The sequence below is a fragment of the Gouania willdenowi genome, chromosome 15, assembly GCF_900634775.1.
Source record: "Gouania willdenowi chromosome 15, fGouWil2.1, whole genome shotgun sequence".
In the NCBI taxonomy this organism is placed as follows: domain Eukaryota; kingdom Metazoa; phylum Chordata; class Actinopteri; order Blenniiformes; family Gobiesocidae; genus Gouania; species Gouania willdenowi.
Genome location: NC_041058.1, coordinates 17,139,752 through 17,159,307, shown reverse-complemented (window position 1 = coordinate 17,159,307; position 19,556 = coordinate 17,139,752). Strand labels below are relative to the sequence as shown.

Below are 19,556 nucleotides of genomic sequence, written 5' to 3'. Positions count from 1 at the left end.
CATCATGGAAGGGATAGTTGCCAGCAACAAGGACATCAATCGTCAGGTTTGACAGAATCGCATTACATCTTTAACAAACACACATCCATCCATTGAGCCCCAACCAATTCAAACAGAAGGAAAATACACCCCCTCAAGGTTTTTACCACAGTTTGTCCCAGCGCCACATCCACTTGTTCCCGATTGATAAATCAGTGCAAGAAAGGAAATTATTTGTGTTTTTAACAAACAAATCTAAAATATGATATATAGAATAGATGACAATCTAATCCACATTTGCGTTTAGAAAAGCAACTTTCAGAATGCTTCAAATTCTTCTCATAATAGACATGCAAACACCTGCAAATAATCCCAGATACTTAGTTTTTGTTACATGTCTGAATCAAAAATCTAACTTTAAAAGCTATTATTGATCTAAAATTGACTTCCTTTCCAACAGTTGTTAAAAAAAGAAAAAAGCCTATGACAGAGGTGACTTCTTTTACTTTTACCCTTCAAGTCCAAGTCTTTTGCTGTCCAGGCAGGTTCTCAGCTGATAAGCCCGTTTCTGCCTCCTGTGAAATGAATTTTCATTCTTAAACTCTGTCCTTTTCTCTAACAAACAGGATGCCTTTTTGCTGTCAGCTATTGCAACGCAGTTGACGTCAGCTACATGCCAGCCATGCTCTGAAACACTGACTTCCTACATGAAACAAAAAAAACAATCACCTGAGGATAGAACATGAAAAAAGTGGGGATGCACACTCAGTGGAGAGTCTAGAAATGGTGCAAAAATGCATGAGGTAAAATGCATAGATCAGTGTGTGCTGTATCATTCCCCGATTACACTTCTTTATATCAGCATTCATTATGTACATTCAGAAAGACTCTGAATGATTTTAAACAACAGAAAGTGCTTTTAAAGCTTCCCTTGGCTCCTTTACTCTGCACCATTTTAGCTGTATAAGTACGGTATACCAACACAATACCTCTGCAGACCAGCAGTAATATTTAATGAACTATTCTGGGTTGAGGTTAGTGAAGGGAGTCCTCTTCATTCTTCGCATCAGCTGATCATTTTCTGATGATTCCGTGATGGTAATTACTGTCATGACCCGTAAAAATGTCCACAGGTGTTCGCGTCATGCATAAACTGGTACATTGGTGATCTCCATCTAATGTATAATAGATTCATAGTGTGATCAGCCTCGCAGTTTGAGTCATTCTACCTGGAGTTACTTGTTTCTGCCAGTCTGTTGTTCATAATCCCCAAGGCACCGACTCCCCCAGAGAAACCGTTGTGTCTGGAGCTGCCACAAACTGTCCTGGGATATCCATTGGCAGACTCCGAAAGCTGCTTCTGCATGATAGCCAGCGACACTTTATTTGAAGCTGCCAGGTCTTTCATTGAGATCATCTCCCCTGATAGTCTGCGTCCCTCCGTGTCACTATCACAAAGTCCATCTGGGTCAGGTGTCGGACCAAACCGAGCCTGGCGACCCTTAGATCCTGGGCGAATGGCATTACGTCTGCCCAGGAAGGCGTTAGCCTTATTGCAGCGCTGGCAGAATAAGCAGCTCATTTTCTCCAGCATCCAGTTGAGCACCTGCTTGATGACGATTGAAATAACATTGAAGAGCGAGTAGATGCAACACACACCCATCAACATGAAAAAGAAGTTGACCACCCTGTAGAGGCTCTGGTATTCATAGGATGCACTCTGGCTGCTGACTAAGTCCCCAAAGCCGATGGTGCTGAATGTGACGAAACAGAAGTACAGCGAGTCTAAGTACGCCCAGCCCTCCACTGGGCTGTACATAGCCGACGCACAGCAGGAGATGGTAATGGCCGACAGGCCCAGGATCAGCATCACGTGGTACACAGACGGCTTCCATCCTGGGAGGGAGTAGGCTGAGAAGTCGTGGCGGAGGCCTGGTGGGAGCAGGCCACTGTTTCTGATGCGACGCTCCCGAACCGCCTTCATGACAACAGCCAGGAGGGTGATGATGCGTTCGAGGAAGAGGTTAAAGAAGAGGATGGTGGCGGCACATCCCAGAAGTCCATAAAAAATCAGGAATACTTTGCCTGCAATTGTCACAGGTGTTGTCATCCCAAAACCTGAAAAGACAGATCAGAGTTAGACCAACAGAGAATATAAGTCAGAAGGGACGTGCCTTATTTTACTACTAAAAGAAAAAAAAAACATTATGTAAACTAGATACAGAAATAAATAATAGAAAGAAACAATTGACACAAATACTTCTGAAAAATATGGTGTCTAAGTTTTCTTTACACAGTCCATTTCTGCATTATTGTATCACATCATGGGTAATCTACCCTCTTGAGAAAACAAGAAGACTATGACTAAAGGGCTGTGACTATGATTCAAAGGTAATATGGGATTATCATGCTAATTCCCAAAGGTCTGCGATGGGTCTTGTTGAATTTCTGCTCTTACAAAGATAACAGTAAACAAATACAGAGTGTGATCTAATGTTCTTAGAAGAAACAGATAGGTCTACGTAGGTATCAGAAATGGAGGAGTGACAGCATTCAGTGTGAACAGAGGGCAAAATGTAATTATTTAGAGTGTCTGGATCGAGAGGTCACTCTATCCCCTCAAATCACATTTATGATTAGTGTTCTGGATCGCACAGATGATGCGAAAAATATATATATATATATTTTTTTAACACTTTCAGAGTTTGATTTAAGAATGCGACCCTAACAAGGATGTTTAAACTATGGGAGGTTTTAATAATAAAGGAAAGGATATTTTTCATAAGAAAACTCTTCTGCAAACAAGCAGTTGTTTTGGTTTCCCCAGTTAATTGAAAGTAATATCACGAGAACACCTCAAAAAGTCAAAAACAGTTCAATCAAATTAAACTTTATTTGTATACGGATGAGTGCAGTGCAGATGCTCAATTTACATGACTACTCAAATGTATAGGTATTTTTAAATGTTTGTAACAAACCTGAGGGAGTTCTTTAAACATTCAATATGATTTCTGGGTAATTAGAACTTATTTCAAGAGAAATGGTACACTTTTGTTGCTTGTGCTGTAATGTAATTGAATCTTAAGATCCTCAAAACAAAGAGCAAAACATTTAACATGCAATAAATGCAACTGACTAGAAGTAGCCACCGGAATCAGTAAGCTATCTAACTCCCATTTCCTTAACTCAATAACATTGATTGCTTAGAGTTTCTATTTTATTGAACAAGGTTCCACAGCAATAAATATTGACTTGCATTAGATTTTGGAATTTCTTAATGTAAAGCACTCAATTGTATCACTTAAGAGCTCTTTAGAGTAGATAAACTCTCGGTAACACTTTAGTTTGGGGAACACCTATTAATAATTTTTTAGTTGCTTATTCGCATGCAAATTATTAACATATTGACTCTTAATTAGTCATTGTGCATGACCTTATTATACAACCAGTAAGCCAATAACTAAGAGTTTTTCATGGATAACCTCAGAATTGTTACTTATTAGTAGTAAGTAAGGGAGTTGCTGTATATGAATTACGATCTCAACATGCTAGGGTTAGGATTAACGTTAACCCTAATCCTAACCCTAACCCTGTTTGGACTGTGAGACTGCCATTACGTGGCATTAATAAGAATAAGGCATTAATAAGTACTTAAATAGTGAAAAAGCAATTAATTAATGGCTAATATATGTTCCCTTAACTAAAGTGTTATCAAACTCTCACATGCTCAGTCTTGATAGAGCCTTGGGCAATGCCTCAGTGTGTATGTACTCCTTAATTGCCAGTTTAAAGGGTCCATGTTACGCTAAGTCAACTTTTCTGTGCTTTAAACATGATAAAAGTGCAATGTGGGCTTCATACACATGCCCAAAATGATTTTTTTTAATTGATTCCCTCAATCGTTAGTTAGAGGGTGATTTGCTCCGTTCTTACTGCAGGGCGAGCCCAAACACCTCGCTCCAATTTGATGACGCGTTCTCACTGTGATGACGAATATGAAGCAGCACTGAGCTGGAGAAGCCACGCCTCCAGGAAGCTCTCTCCTGTGATTGACATGCAAACAGACACGCCCACAAAGGTGAGCATTGTCTCATGTTTATAAAGCAGCGTGAGCTCGACTGCGGAGTTGGTGGGTGGAGGGTGGGCCGTCCTCTGGCCCTGCGTCACCGTGCAGGGAGTAGGTTAGTGTCTCGTCTATAGACACACCCACTCATGAATATGCATAAATAGAGGCTAAAACTCTGGAAAACAGGCGAGTTTGAGAAAATAAACATCAAATACTATGTTTTTGGGGTTCTTAGAACAAATAGAGGTGAAAAATAGCATGATATGGGACCTTTAAAAACACCTCCATATTTACAGATCTACATCCATCCTTGCTGTAACGTCTTAGATAAGTAAAGGATAGCCTGGCAACATGCCCTTAGTTTTAACAACAGCCCATTTTTTTTACATTCTGCTCTATAGACTTATATAAAGGAGGTATGGTTGGATCTGAGAAAAGTCTGAAGTCTTTCCTTTTTCTTTCTTTGTTTTTCCCCCCTTTGTTACTAAAAAACAAACCTTCTCTGTCTAATTAATTGTCATATTTTATGATATGCACTGTCTCTTTTAAATAAAATGAAGCTCAACCTCAAACCTCAAGAGTTGACACTGAGCTCCTTCAAAAATCCCTTCTTTTCTTGGCATCGCCCTAGAGGCAGGTTGTAATAAAGTCAGAAGATTTCAATACATACAATAATATTTCTAAATTAACCTCCATGTGTTTTTAAATATTGACTAAGAACCTAAACATTTATTCTCTTGCTCTCTCAGCCCCACAAGGATAACACATCTAGTCGTCTTAATCTACAACAAACAGCACAGAGGTAAATTTTACATTGTCAAACTGTGTCCACAAATCTTTTTATAGCCTACTGTGTTTTAGCACCAATTTGCATCAAAGAAGACAGAGATTAGCTTAGCTACTGTATGAATTTAGCCCCACAATCTTAGTTCTGTAGTTTTTACTCCTGCTATTTTTGAATTCCTTTCTCAGTTTAAATGAGGGAGTGGGGAGGAGAGGAGAGGTGTTTATGACTTCTACTGCATATTTGATAAGGAGCACATATCTGTGTTAAGGAGAGTCATTGGTTCTGCTCCTCAGTCATCATTCACAAGTGTCTTCACAAGATTTCAATCAGAGCAACTCATTCCATAATTTCTTGGAGAACCATCACCAGACCTGATGTATCATACAATACCAAAGTGCATTGAACAGAAAACAGATCTCTGTATCAGATGTTCACAATCACTTTTAGCCAAAAAAAAAAAAAAAATTAATAAAGTACAGGGAAGTTATAGGGAAGTTACAAACTGTTGCATTGCATTAAACTTGCTGTTTAGCCATTACCACTGCATATCTGCATATGCAGATAATGGGGTTTCTATGCACCGTTACAGTTTTTATTATTGGTAGCTTTGCTTATGTGTGCATCTGTCTGCACGTAATATGTTGCAAATGCAATTCTAATCTCCTCGTGCAAGATGTATGAAAGTCAGATAATGTGCTGCATCTACAAGTCACCATGAGCCTGATAGTTCTTTAATGTATACTAAAGACACACACACATATACGCGCAAGCATGCACACACACGCACACACACACACTCTCACACACGCCGTGTGATGTCCCTATCCACTGAAGAGCAGATGTTATATTTGTCGACAAATAAAATCGTGCTGATAGATCAGGTAGTTCACTTCCAGGCCAAGGTTAAATGATTTTTCTATCATGTCTATCCTTCAATTTAGTCTGCTCGGAACATTAGAGGAGTGCTTTTCCCCCCTTTTCCCACCCACCATCGTTGTTGGGTAATAAATGACATCAATATCTGGACAATACTTCCTTTATGATGGCCAAAATGGCTTTTTGGACCTTATCTGCCACAACGAAAAACCACTCTCATGAGGTTTGCTGTTGACATGCTGGGTCATTTAGATCAACACTGATTGATACAGATTGCTTTATAGACAAGAGTGAAGACAATCCCCTTATGTCTACACAGAGATGCACAAATGTTGTTTAAAGCTGTTACATTTTTTTTTTTTTTTTAAACAGTTTAATGTTATCTGCTGTTTGAATCGTGACAATGTTGAGCAACAGGCAAAGGTGAAGAGTGGAGGATGCCCAAATGAAGTCCTTCAGTTTAATCATATTTCTGTGCTTTATAATTAAATAATTAGCAATCTAAGTCTGCCTAACCGGTCTGAATCACTGAGAGAGAAAAAAACCAAAAAAACAGATTACATCTCCCTTCTGGACACAGAGACAGTGCTCGGCTCCGTTTCTCATTACTGAGTAAATTACCAAAGAAAGAAAAAAGGCACCAGCCATTGATTTAGTGTAGCATTTCATAGCTCAGCTCTACTGCAGCGTCAAGGCGTATTATTGGTAAGACCACAAATAACTAAGATGCAGAACCAAAAACACAAACACTAAATTATTTCATTTACCAAAATCGTCTTTATTTGTACTTTAAAACTCGCTCAAAATTAAGAAAATACATGGAAAGTTAACAACAGGGTTGGGGTCAATCACCCATGTTAAATTACAATTCAATTATGATTACAGTCACCAGCATTATAATTACGTTCTTATTTACTAAAGTTCAAATACAATTAATCACAATTACTGAGCCTGAAATAAATAACCTAATAAAAGTTAACCTTCCTCTTGTGTTAGCTTTTTGTTAGCATCTGTCATGATAACGGGTCCTAAATCAGCTGTGAAATACACTAAAAACAAATATGTATCATTTCATTTCTTTCCTATCTATTGGTTACCTTGTTAGGCTACCATAATCAATGAAAATCTAGGTTTTAATATTTTTAGTGTCAGTACAACATATGTACACTGTAACATGGTTCCCCAATTTAGAGTTAGATTATGATTGACAATGTTTATGGACTTTTCATGGCAATTACAATTACAATGTCAACTATCTAAACTCAATTTCAATTTTAAAAAAAAATTACAATTACAATTATAATCATGCCACAATTGTAATCAATTATTGATTATTTATTTTATTTATTTATTTATTTATTTATTTATTTATTTATTTATTCATTTTATTTCCGACATGGTTACATTCACTTTTTTTTTTTTTTTTTTTTTTTTTACATTTTTTTTTTTTCTTTTTTGTACATGCCGAAAAAGGAGACGAGAGAAGCAGTTTGCTTATCCGGGTCCCGTCCCCTGTTTTACCATCGCAAATTTACATGGGTTTACATGTCTCTCTGGTGAAACATTCTTGAGTTCTTCTGAACCGTCCTTTTTTGTGTAATTATTGTAATTATTATGCAATTACAATTATAATTGACCCCAGTTCTGGTTAGCAAACAACACTTCAGATGCCTTGGTCCAAAATACAAATAAAGCTAAAGGAAATCTCTCCAATATTTATGAAATATTACAAAAACATTGTTTAATTGAAAATAAGGTAAGAGAAAAATGGGAAAAAGATTTAAACATTAGCATTGAGGTTGAGGAATGGAAAAAAAAATCTTGCGTGGAAACCTAAAGATGACTCGTTGCAAATATTGGAGAGAATTTGCATGGAAGGTAAGCATGAGGTACTTTATCACACCCTATCAATGTGAAAAATACTAAATGTTGGAGAGGGTGTGGAGAGGAAAAGGGAAATTATATACATTATGCTTCTTACATGTCCTACTCTGAGCAAATTCTGGAAAGAAGTTGAGAAGGCGCTGACGGATATCTTTGAACTAAATCAAAAACCTGAAATTAGAACACCTTTTAAGAATACATGTACAATTAATAATAAACAAGGCGGATATTCCACTTTTGAATGTTTTGTGTGTTGCAGCCATGAAGCAGGTGACAAGGGCATGGAAACAACAAATCTCACTAAAAATAAATGTTTGGTTGAGAACGGTAGAGCAAACTTTAGATGATGAAAAAATAACTTTAGCAATTAGAGATAACTTACAAAACATGAATGAAATTTACTTATTTATTTATATATCCCCTATTTATTTATTTATTTATTTATTTATTTATTTATTTATTTATTTATTTATTCAATTAATTTTGTTCTGTTTTTTTGTCTGTTTTGTGTTATATATACAAAAAAAAATGCAGTGCACCTTTGATGACAGCTGTCTGTGAAATTGACATTTTGCTTGTTAAATAATGCAATAAAGTATTAAAATAAATAAATAAACAAATAAAAATTCAAAAACACTTCAGATGCTCATCTCGTCATCTGATAAAACAAGAAATGACACGTATGTAAATCCAACCCCGCCAGAGCCTGGAGAGCATTGTTTTATTATCATTAAATAAAGTATGAAATTATTATTCTTCCTCACTGTTTAATGATGCCGACTCACATAATTACACACTGGTGACTCAATCAGTAGAGACAGGAGGGAAATGGTGCCATTAGTATCCATTAGTTATCATGTGACTGAAGTTATCATGTGAAGAATAAGAAGAAGCACTGACGATTATCGTATTGTGGGAAAATCAGGGTGAAGAAGACAAAAATAAATTCACACCGTACTGGTTTTTATCATCGACACCGTGACGCTGACTGTAAGACTAAATTTACAAGATTAGCAAGTATCGGCGATCAGATTAAATGATCATTATAATCTCATTAGGTTACTCAGTTAAGTTTCGACCTGAAGAAATATTACAAATTAGTGAGGGCGATGCTGAGTGCTGTTCTCCGATGTACAATGAGTGAGAGGATTTTAAAGAGCCGTGCTGTGTGAGTAAGGCCTGTAACAGAAGAAGATTAATTACTGAAGAACTTAAGTGTTAACAGCAGTATTTCATTATAAAGTGAACACTTAATTCTTCTTCCTTTGACAAAACGTTCTTCCCGTTGGGGAGATGTGATAAAATCAACTTCTATTAATCTCTACTGCGGCTGTAGAAGAGCATATGTTGGATGAATTAACGGAAGTTTAACAGATGGATTTAGTTCAAAGAAATAACATCAGACTGTCTTTGTCAATATTCTGTAATATCAGCAGAACTAACATTAGGCACATTCATCTTTCTTAACTGCTGTTTCTCATCCAGGATGACAATTAAAATGAATAACACTGGATCAAATGATAATAATGTGTACTATGGAAGAGATTGCTCATTGAGAGGAGCCACAGATAATTATAATCTGTATAACACTGTACGTTCCCTGTACTCTATAAGGGCTTTGTTGCATGTTAATGCATTGGCATGGGTTTGAGATAAACACTGGATTGCTTTTATTTCATCTTAGGTCAAACAATAAAAATAATGTGTATAGTGTTGCACATAATGCATTCATGTATTTCCCTCAAGATATGCTGAAGAGTTCCATACATCACATCCAAATCCTAAAGGAATGTTACATATCAATGGTAATATGAAGACCATTAATTAGTGCAATTGAGAAATAAATCTGAAGTTGTTTTCATCTAAATACGGGGCGCCTCAAATGCCCTAGGCCAGTGATTCTCAACTGGTGGGTTGGGATCCAAAAGTGGGTCCACGGACCTGTACTGGGTGGTTCGCGGACAGCTAGTCAAAAATTAAATAAATATTTAATGTTTCTCATGTTGGACTTTTCTTTTATTTTTCAAGAAAGTTTTGAACAGGAAAACATAGAGATTAATATATATATTTTTTAAAAAGAAACATCATTTGTGTTTTCAACATCTATTTGAAAAAAAACTAAATTTAATTGATTGAAATCTCAAAAAAAAAAAAAAAAAAAGTGGCTCGCAATTTAATGACAGTGTCTAACATGTTATTTGTTATTGTTCTTCCATGTTCTCTTTCGATGGGATGATACTGAAGTTTGTGTAAAGCACTCTGTGGTTTTTACCTGTGAAAAGCGCTAAATAAATAAATAAAGATTACTTACTTATTTACTTTTACCTCTAGTTCATTTTGGTTTATGTAAAAAAGTTTGGCATAAGATAGAAATATGCCAAAAAGATTTAATAAATATTTATTTGATGATAAATGACAATTTAGAATACAGCCATTATCAATATCCATGAAATACATGGATTCTTTTCAAATGCTATGATAAGATGGTATGTTATATGTATGTGTTCATTACAAATCTTGATAATAAATAATGATGATTCATTTTTGTGGATCATTTAGAAATATAACTAGTGATAGATAAATTCCCTGCATGAGAGGAAATGCCAGTGACTATCCCTTAGTCATGTGTCTATGTCTGAGTGGATGATGTGCTCTTGTGCTGCATCTGAAGGTCAACATGGCTCACCAAGGACAAACACTCGTCGATCTCCCTGTGGCCTTTTTGAGCAGCAGGTTCATTATATGCAAAACATGAGTGTAATCTTTGCTCTGCGTCTTCCAATTAAAGCGCTTCGAACAACAAAGTCCCTGTCAAGCCAGCCACCTCCCACCGGTGGGATCAGTCCTAAATTGACCTGATAAGGGTATCAGCGAAAAACAGCATTCAAACACCCCCCCCCCCCCCCCCCCCCTCTTTGATAACTCTGTTTCTGTGTCAAACAGGAGGTCTTCACTCACAGGCGCATCATGGCAGAAGGTCTGCACAGACAGAAGGCTGAGGAAGCAGAAACACAGCCAGACCTGAAAAACCGTCAACACAGCATCTGCTCTCTGCAGCCAATATTACTGCTGCTTTAGATTGTGGGGAAAAAAACAAAAAACTGGCAGTTATGCAATCATTTAGGTTGATCTCGGGATGTTGATCAAAATATTTATTTTACTTTATGAGTTAGGTCAAACAGTCATTGACATAATCGCATACTACAGACACGGCTTTGACGTTATTTGTAACGTGCTTTATGAAATTATTGAGCTCACATGGTCAAGAGGAAACCAGTGGATGACACGAAATCAATATCAATACAGATATTCATTCTTAAAAATGTCATCTTCATACTTCACGATGAGCCAATACATTAATACCACCAAAAGATGAAAGGGTGAGAATTGCTTATGTATTTATCAAATTTACCTTTTAGTGAGCGTGAATTAGCAGGCAGCAGTAAAATGTTTTCTCCATATAGTTGATATATTAGATACAGAAAAAAAAAATAGTTTTCACACATTTGCAAACTATAGCTTAAAAGGTACCTGTTGAAATGTATATAACTTACTGTATATACTGTTTAATCTCTCTATCCTGACCCAAACAGTCCAAACAGATGAACCTGCTTCTGCTGGAGATTTATTCCTGTTAAAAGGGAGTCATTTTTTCCCACTGTCGCTGATGTTTGTTCATGTGGATTTGTTGAGTTTTTTTTCTTTTTATTACAAATTTCATATTATGATAGCGCTTTGAGATGACTTTTGTTGTAATTAGCGCTATATAAATAAAATTTAATAGCATTGAATAATAAACAAAATATGTTCATGTATTTTTTTTTTAAACACACATTTAGAGAACTTTTTGAATGATTTTGTACCTGAAAATACATATTCATAGGGAGCAGCCATGATTTTTAGCGAGATGAAATGCCGAGTTGTTGAATCTGGTGCAGTCTCTTACATGAGTTCTCTGGTTTTCCTCTATATTTAGGTTTTTGTAGTGCTTATATCAACATTTTATTTTATGCCATTTTATTTATTATGCTGCACAAAACAACGATGTGTGTAGCTACTTTGGTTGTGTATTATGGTACGTTCACAACGCATCAAAAGCATCAGGTTTACATACACAATGTATGGTGGACACGCTTCTAGGAGCGTTGAGGGATCCCGCAGCGCCTCCTGCGCCTCCTGCGAGGCGTGTTTTTAAGCTTTTTGCGTGGCAAACGCTGCGCTTTTGGAAATTTCAAGCTTTTGATACGCGTCCCGTACCTCCAACGTGGCCGACGCTAGAGTTGCGATTGTTGAACTTTTGGCTAGAATCGCAGTGCGCCGACCAATCAGGAAATTTTTCCAACATTTCGTGACAGGACTGTAGGACCCGGATGACAACAGGAAGCCAACACAACTATGATGTGCTTGTTCCAAGCTGTCTAACCCAGCGGACTATTACTATCAAGACATGAGTAGAAAGGACCTTGCTTGGAGGAGGATTAGTGAGGAGGTCAGTGTCTCAGGTTAGTTATTGAAACTTCTCACCATTTAAGAACGAAGCCCCTCCTCAAAATGTGCTCAACGCGCTCTCTTCCCAACTTGTCACCGAGCGTCTTTGACCCGTAGTGGAGGGGGCTATTGAGAAAAAAGTTGGTAAGTTGAATTACAAAATTGCCAGATTTAGCAACAATGTCACTTTAAATAACTCTGATTCTGGTTGTTTCCATTCCAGTCTTACTAATTCTACATACTGCAGCTTTAAATTTGAGATGTGATCATCAAGATCAGGCTGGTGATTAGAGTCTGGGGACATTGAACCGATTTACAGAGGGAACACCTGCGAGAGAAGTACCTGTCAGAGAGCTACCAGCAGCGCTAATGGCCAAACATCACTACCGGCGTCTAAGGTGAGCAAAATGGCGGCCATTGAGGTTGTTCTCCTCCTGGCTGTTCTACAAGGACTTTTAAAGAAATGAACCAATTATAAACATCTAGTAAATGTATGACCTAGAGCTTGTAATAAAATCACTACAGTTACCCTTTAAAGCAATACTCACCCATCACACGAATGCACTTCAGAATTCTCTCTAAAGCTGAATTGTTTTGTTGATGATGTGAGTTCTTCACAAATCAAACAATTGCTTACTTGAAGAGATGTAACAAAAAAAACCTTGAAATGTGCCAATCAGATGATAACTACTGCATGTTTCTGGCTTGCAATGTCCAGTAACCACTAAAGGTGGTTCAGGATGTGTAAAATGTTGAATCAGACACAGGGTCATGATTGTGAGTGGCTAATGATCTATAGAGCTTCAGCGAGAACACAAAATTACTGCTTTTGACAGAAAGGTGTCAGAACAGGGGGCGTGGGACACAATATCCTGCAGGTGGTGTTGATGTTATGGCTGATCGGGCTATGATCTCACATGAAAAAAAGTGAAAGTATAACCTTCACTTTTTGTAACCGATGAGTTTATTCAGAGGCAGAGAGCTGAAGAGATTAAGACTGATGACTTCAATGTACTCTGCATTGATTTATTGTAATAAAGCCTCTTTCTATTTGAATCTATGCCAAAATATGTTTATTTGTCTACTTAAAAAAAAAGAAAGGAATCAGTTTGATAAATTCCTGAAGACAGAAAAAGACATAGTAAGTGATGTCAGATCTTTAATAAGTGAGATCAGAATTCAGTTGTGAGGTTTTAGAAATTAGCTGCACAGAGTAAGGATTGTTCTTCTTTTGTACGGGGCAGAGGAGTCATTCTCTCATCAGATTAATGGCCTCCACTCGATGAATCAATGGGCTGTGTCCTTGTCTTTTCTATTACACTGCACTGTACGCATGGCCAATGTTCAGCTAAGAGCTCAGGCTCATAAAGCCAACCTGCTCTTTTCTGTAGAACACAAAGTAAACACACCTGTCCAGGTGGACCTTTCAAAACTGTGTCACACTGAGATCGGTAAGATAAGCCAATGCCTTGTTCAGCTAATGCATAACAGGTACATTGTCAATACATGGCATCTGTGTTGTGTGTTAGATCTTGCAGCAGATTTTGGTCTTCTGTGTGAAATATGCTCGGCCATTTAATCATTGCTAATGTGAGAGCACAAATCCCTGAAACAGCAAGTGCAAAGACACAGACCTCTGCCAAGCGCAGATAAGTTAGTGACAGCTACAATAATGATCTTGGAGCGTTCAAGAGGAAACAACGAAAAACTGTCCAAGAGGAATGATGAAGCTATGCTCTGTCGGTCACTATTAAATAATGCTTAGCATTTGCTGGATGTTTCTGGTACGATTGGAGACAATTCTAGCATTTAACTTGCAGCCCGGAAGAAGCCAAAAAAGAAAAAGTGAATGCCAAAAGTCTTCTTCTGTCTATTTAACTGAAAACAATTCACACCTCCTTAATGCATTGAGAAAAAAAGTAATAAGCATGTGGCTTATCCCTTGCAGCCGGTGGCAGTAGGCTGTAGAGTTTGGTGCTTGAATGATTTCAGTAATTACTCTCGTGAGTTAAAAAAATGCTAAATCATTGGGTGATTCTGCTGTGTATCTGTAGATTATTCTGGAATCTCACATGAATTTATCACAAGAACAATATTGCCTATACCGGGAAGGATGGAGTAGTGTGCTCGCTAATTCAAACGTACTATATACATTACTCTCACTACATGATCCATGATCTGAAGCTGCAGGGATGACACAGCGCTCTGTCTTTTCTTTTCCATCTTGTAATCGAATCATAATGATCAACAATCTTCCTGATTTATCTCAAAGCTCAGAATTTACATTGGGCTGTTTTATAACAAAGCTCACAGGAGCCAATCTGTGATAATAGTGGCGCATCTAATCGAAGTGATAAGTGAAAGGGATTAAAACATATTAAAATGATTAATTCAGTAGACAATTAGTTAAAGTGTGTTTCATTTAATAATATTCAACATTGCTTTTCTTTAGTCATGTGATGGACTGCTGTGCAGCATTTGAGAGATGCTGTCCTTGCCTCTTTCTGCTCTCACACAGAGACATGTGGATGTCTGCCAAATCACACTGTTCACCAACCTGATGTTAGCTCATTAACATTGATAACTATTTATAAACGCGACCCTGAGATGCAGATAAATATTCAACCATCGCAGAATAGAAATGATTGCCTCCTGGCTGCAAACACTTTGCAGCTGTATGTTGAAGTCTAGTCCCATCCTGTCAAAGGTTGCCTGCTTCTGTTGAGAACGTTCAAACACTCGCAGCTGCAAGTCAGCATTGAGTCCACTGCTGCAGAAAATTAGTCTGTCAGAGAGACTGAGGATGACCAAACTATTAACGCAAAAATGACATCTGAAATGTCTGTCGAAATTAACCTCGAACATAGAAAGTCAGTGGACTGCAGAGGAGAGAGTTGCTGCAGAGCTGCACTCTCTCTGGACTTTAGGTGCAAAGAGCCGAATCAGTAAAAATGCTAATTGGACGAGGAGGAGGCTCAATAAATTTGCTGTGTCCTCTAAAATGGTGAGATCATCATCACTTGGTGATGATGATCTCAGGCGGTGAGCTACTATGTGTAGGCGAGCACAGGTTTCAGCCAGGCAGGTCAGATTTATGACCTTCTGTGATTGAGCGGAGGTGAGTGTAGAGCCATCCTGACCTGTATGACATCAGTTACTGACGAAAGGAGCCAAAACACACAATTGCACACAGGCATACTCACACATTGGCTCATTTCCATTTCTGATTGGAAAAAACAACAACAGCAAACATTTAATTCAACATACTGCCTTTAGTACTAGTATTAGTGCAAATTTAGTATTCAAACACATAACGTTACGGCCTCGGGAGGCCTTATTCCTTTTCCTTGTTTCCTCTGTTTAGGCTGTTGATTTGGCTGAGTCCCAATAGTCCCTCCTATCTCCTTTCCTATCCACTGTTCCTTCACCCCATGAAGTGTTTAAGTGGAGGCCGTGATAAAGAGCGTGCAAGTTCTCTTTAAACTCAGGAAAGGAGGCTCAATGCTTCCTTTTTTACCTCCTTTAGCCTAAGAAACACTGATGCATCCTTTACAAAAGGAGACGAGATAATGCTGACCCCCAATTCCTTGCGCCGACAACATTTAAAGGGACACGCACACCCGAGCGATGACAGGTAATGGAGATCATGCAAGTTCAATGCAATAATATGCCTTGAACAACTTTAAATAAATAACCTAAAACCCATATCTTATTATATGTAAGACATATTATCAGATTATAACTGACAAAACGGACACTCTGTGGTTCAAGAATAAGAAATAGGAGACATTTTTATCTACGTTATGTTTTAGTCAACATAATTATTATTTCTGAGTAGAAGGTGAGTGTGAGTTAGTTTCATTGTTCTCGTAGCCTGGTAGTCTCTTTTCCTTTGATTTACATTCAAACCGTGTGATTTCTGAGATTATATCAGCGGAAAGTGTGCTGAAAAAATCTGTAGTTTTTTCACCACGGCAGACGTCACTAACTTCGCGGCCGTCAGATTATTACGTCACCTAGAGGAAGTTTGTCTGATTGTCAAAACAAACGTGACGGCCGTTTCCTAACTCCTCTCCTAACACCTTTCCTTAACCCTGTGACGTCATCCATGGGGGGTTATGGAACAGTGGATAGGAAAGGAGATAGGAGGGACTATTTGGACGCAGCCTTTGTGTTGCAGGTAATGAGGCAGGGGCTAATCATCTTAGCAATGCAGCACACCTTGCTCACAGAGCTCTATCTCTTCAGACTGAGACTGTTTTTGTTTGTAGGTTTTGTTTCTTACACCCAACGCTGCATGCACACTGACAATCATGTTTGATAACTCTAAGAGTTATTTTATTATTTTTCATTAAATATATTTGCTAAGCCTTGGCAGGTGGAGGAGTTCAAGTACCTCGGGGTCTTGTTCACGAGCGAGGGAAGGATGGAGCGAGAGATCGACAGGCGGATTGGTGCGGCGTCTACAGTGATGCAGAGTCTGCACCAGTCCGTCATTGTGAAAAGGGAGCTGAGCCAAAAAGCAAAGCTCTCGATTTACAGGTCGGTCTACGTTCCAACCCTCACCTATGGTCATGAACTTTGGGTCATGACCGAAAGAACAAGATCACGGGTACAAGCGGCCGAAATGAGTTTCCTCCATAGGGTGGCTGGGCTCTCCCTTAGAGATAGGGTGAGAAGCTCAGTCATTCGGGAGGGGCTCAAAGTAGAGTCGCTGCTCCTCCGCATCGAGAAGAGCCAGATGAGGTGGCTCGGGCACCTAATTAGGATGCCCCCTGAACGCCTCCCTATTGAGGCGTTCAGGGCACGTCCCTCCGGAAGGAGGCCCCGGGGAAGACCCAGGACACGCTGGAGAGACTATGTCTCTCGGCTGGCCTGGGAACGTCTCGGGGTCCCCCCGGAAGAGCTGGAGGAAGTGGCCAGGGAGAGGGAAGTCTGGGCCTCCCGACTGAGGATGCTGCCCCCGCGACCCGGAAACGGCTAAGCGGGAGAAGATGGATGGAAGATGGATGGCAACTATGTGTGGTCTCCATCTTTGTCAGATACTTTTAAGCCAGGTTGTGACCATAATAATACAGTGATTCTCAACTGATATCACAAAATAATGAGCCAAACACTAAAATATAACTTGAACAATATTAAATTAAAATAAAAGAAAAAAATTAAATGAAAGAATTAAATGAAATTATGAAGCAGTTTATAGATACAGTAAATAAGGAATAGTCACACTAGTCACAGTAGATACTAATTTACTGAAATTCTGACCAAAAGGAAAAAAAATCAAATTCCAAGAGAGAGGTCACACCAGTCATTGCCTGATCTTGTTAGATCTCTGAAACTAAGCAGATCTGGGCCTGGTTAGTAATTGCATGGAGACCACTGAGAATTCCAGATGCCACAGTGGGGGACAGTCACCCCAGTGGTATCTGTCATTGTGTCCTTGGCTAAGACTCTTCACCTTCATTGCCTAGTATGAATGGAGTGAATGAGTGAGTGTTGGTGGTGGTCGGAGGTAGCGATGGTGCACTATGGCAGCCTCGCCTTTGTCATTCTGCTCCAGAGCAACTGTGGCTAAAATAGTAGCTTACCACCACTAAGTGTGGAGTGAAAGAATAATGCCTTAATTCTGTGAAGCGCTTTGAGTGTCTATGATAAATTTCTACATAAAATCCAATGCATTAATAATAGAAAAAGGTTTTTATGTTGAGAACCTGTGTTTTAATAAAACATATACAGTATGGAAGGTATCTTCTGTATCCTCTGTAAGTGTTAAAGGCTCAGTTTTTCTACCAAAATCCGATATTATTTGCTCGGCTGTGTGTTTTCTTCAGTCTACTACTTACTGTGAACACATCATATTGGCTGTAAAGTATGTCTTAGTTTTCCGAAATGGTTAGATTTATTTCAAAAGGGCAAATTAATGGAAATACGATAGTACTGTATTGTATTTTGCTCTGTATTTTTGAAGCCTTTTTTTTCTGCACTCAGAGAAGGAGCACATATACTGCTTCAAGGGACGGCAGGCACTGGTGTCTCAGACTTGTGAATCAGATCCATCGGGGTGTACTTATTTTGTTGTGCCTATATTTTATGGGCAGGAGCGGCGAATGTAATGAGCTGGATAGTATATCAGTACACTCATGTGTATGTGAGAGTGCACTGTCACCTCTTTGGTCTCAGAGCAGAAAAGGGCTGGCATAAAGATTTTATTTTCATTATCATTAAAACACATAGATTTTTTTGTTTTTCAGAGAAATACAGGACAAAACTGAGTCCATATATCAGACGCATTTTACGTTAAGTACCGTACAACCTCCCTAACTAGCAGACTGACTTACTGACATGAAGTAGTAGACACACCGATTGTAATGGCAATGCACCAATACTCACTCAGTGTTAATTGAGACACTCCTTAAAGGAGACATATCATGCTAAATCCACTTTTTTAGCCCTTAAATGCTTTTTGTTGTATATTTAGAGTGTTTAGAAGTACAGAAAAGTTTAAATTAGTCTCTTCAGGTGCTCCGTTGATATCTTTATATTCTGTTTTGGTCATATTTTTCAATCTGTTTCGATTTTTGGATTCTCTATTACGTTTTTTGAACAACGTCAGCAGAACTGCCAAATTAGGACATCGCCTCCAGGCCCAACACTTGGAGCAATCCGCCATTTTTATTTCTCGCTTTTATTTTGTAGTCCAAGCTCCAGGATGCAGAGTTACGAGAGGATAAGTCAAAATGTTCGGTTGTTGGATGTAGTAACCCACACGCTTCATTACAGAACCTTTTCAAAGTGCCTGGTTGAGTTTTATTTTTCACGGAAATGTACCCACATCTGTGGGTAAGGTCATTTTTGTGTGCGCGCAGCACTTCAAGGATGACTGCTTCGCCAGTATAAAGAAGGATTTGCAGAAAGACTTCGTCTGATTGAGGGTTCAATTCCTTCTATCTTTGGAGACGACGAACAGAGCACTTCGGTAAGCTGTAAATAACGCTAAAAAGTGTGATGATAAGACGTCCCTGTCATTGTTTTGTTAGCATTAGCAGTTGCACCTTCTGCATATGTTAGCGCTGTGTGCTCATTTTAGATCCTTGATGATATGGCCTACGTGATTTAATTAAAGTCTAAAGTTTTCATTAGTCATTTCATTTTGCCGTTTTTGTCTCAGAAAAGACTGTATTAAAATGCATTTCGTGATGTTAGCTTGGCGCTAGCGTGAGCTCGGTGCTTGTGTTAGCTCACTTGTTAACATTCATATGAAGACGTTGTTCTGCAGGTTCATTATCTTCATTTTCATCTCGCTCCGCCGGGTCAGACTGTGGCTCGAACATGTAAAGCTGGACAAGTCTTCTGTTGTTGACATTTTGTAAATAACGTGTGAATAAAAAGTTTCTGTGCCGCTAGACAATCGTATCTCTTCTATCAAACTACAAAAATGGCCGAACAGGGTGGAGTTGAACCGAGTGTCACCTCTGC

General features: G+C 38.6%; 1 protein-coding gene across 1 annotated transcript in view; it reads right to left on the bottom strand.

Annotated features, from left to right (window-relative positions):
- Window positions 1-738: 738 nt before the first annotated feature.
- kcnk12 (potassium channel, subfamily K, member 12) overlaps window positions 739-19,556 on the bottom strand; it is a 29,530-nt gene continuing 10,712 nt past the window's right edge. The window contains exon 2 of the mRNA XM_028468906.1: window positions 739-2,097. Coding sequence (XP_028324707.1) covers window positions 1,205-2,097 — 893 coding nt within the window. The 3' untranslated portion in view covers window positions 739-1,204. The remainder of the gene's footprint in view (window positions 2,098-19,556) is intronic.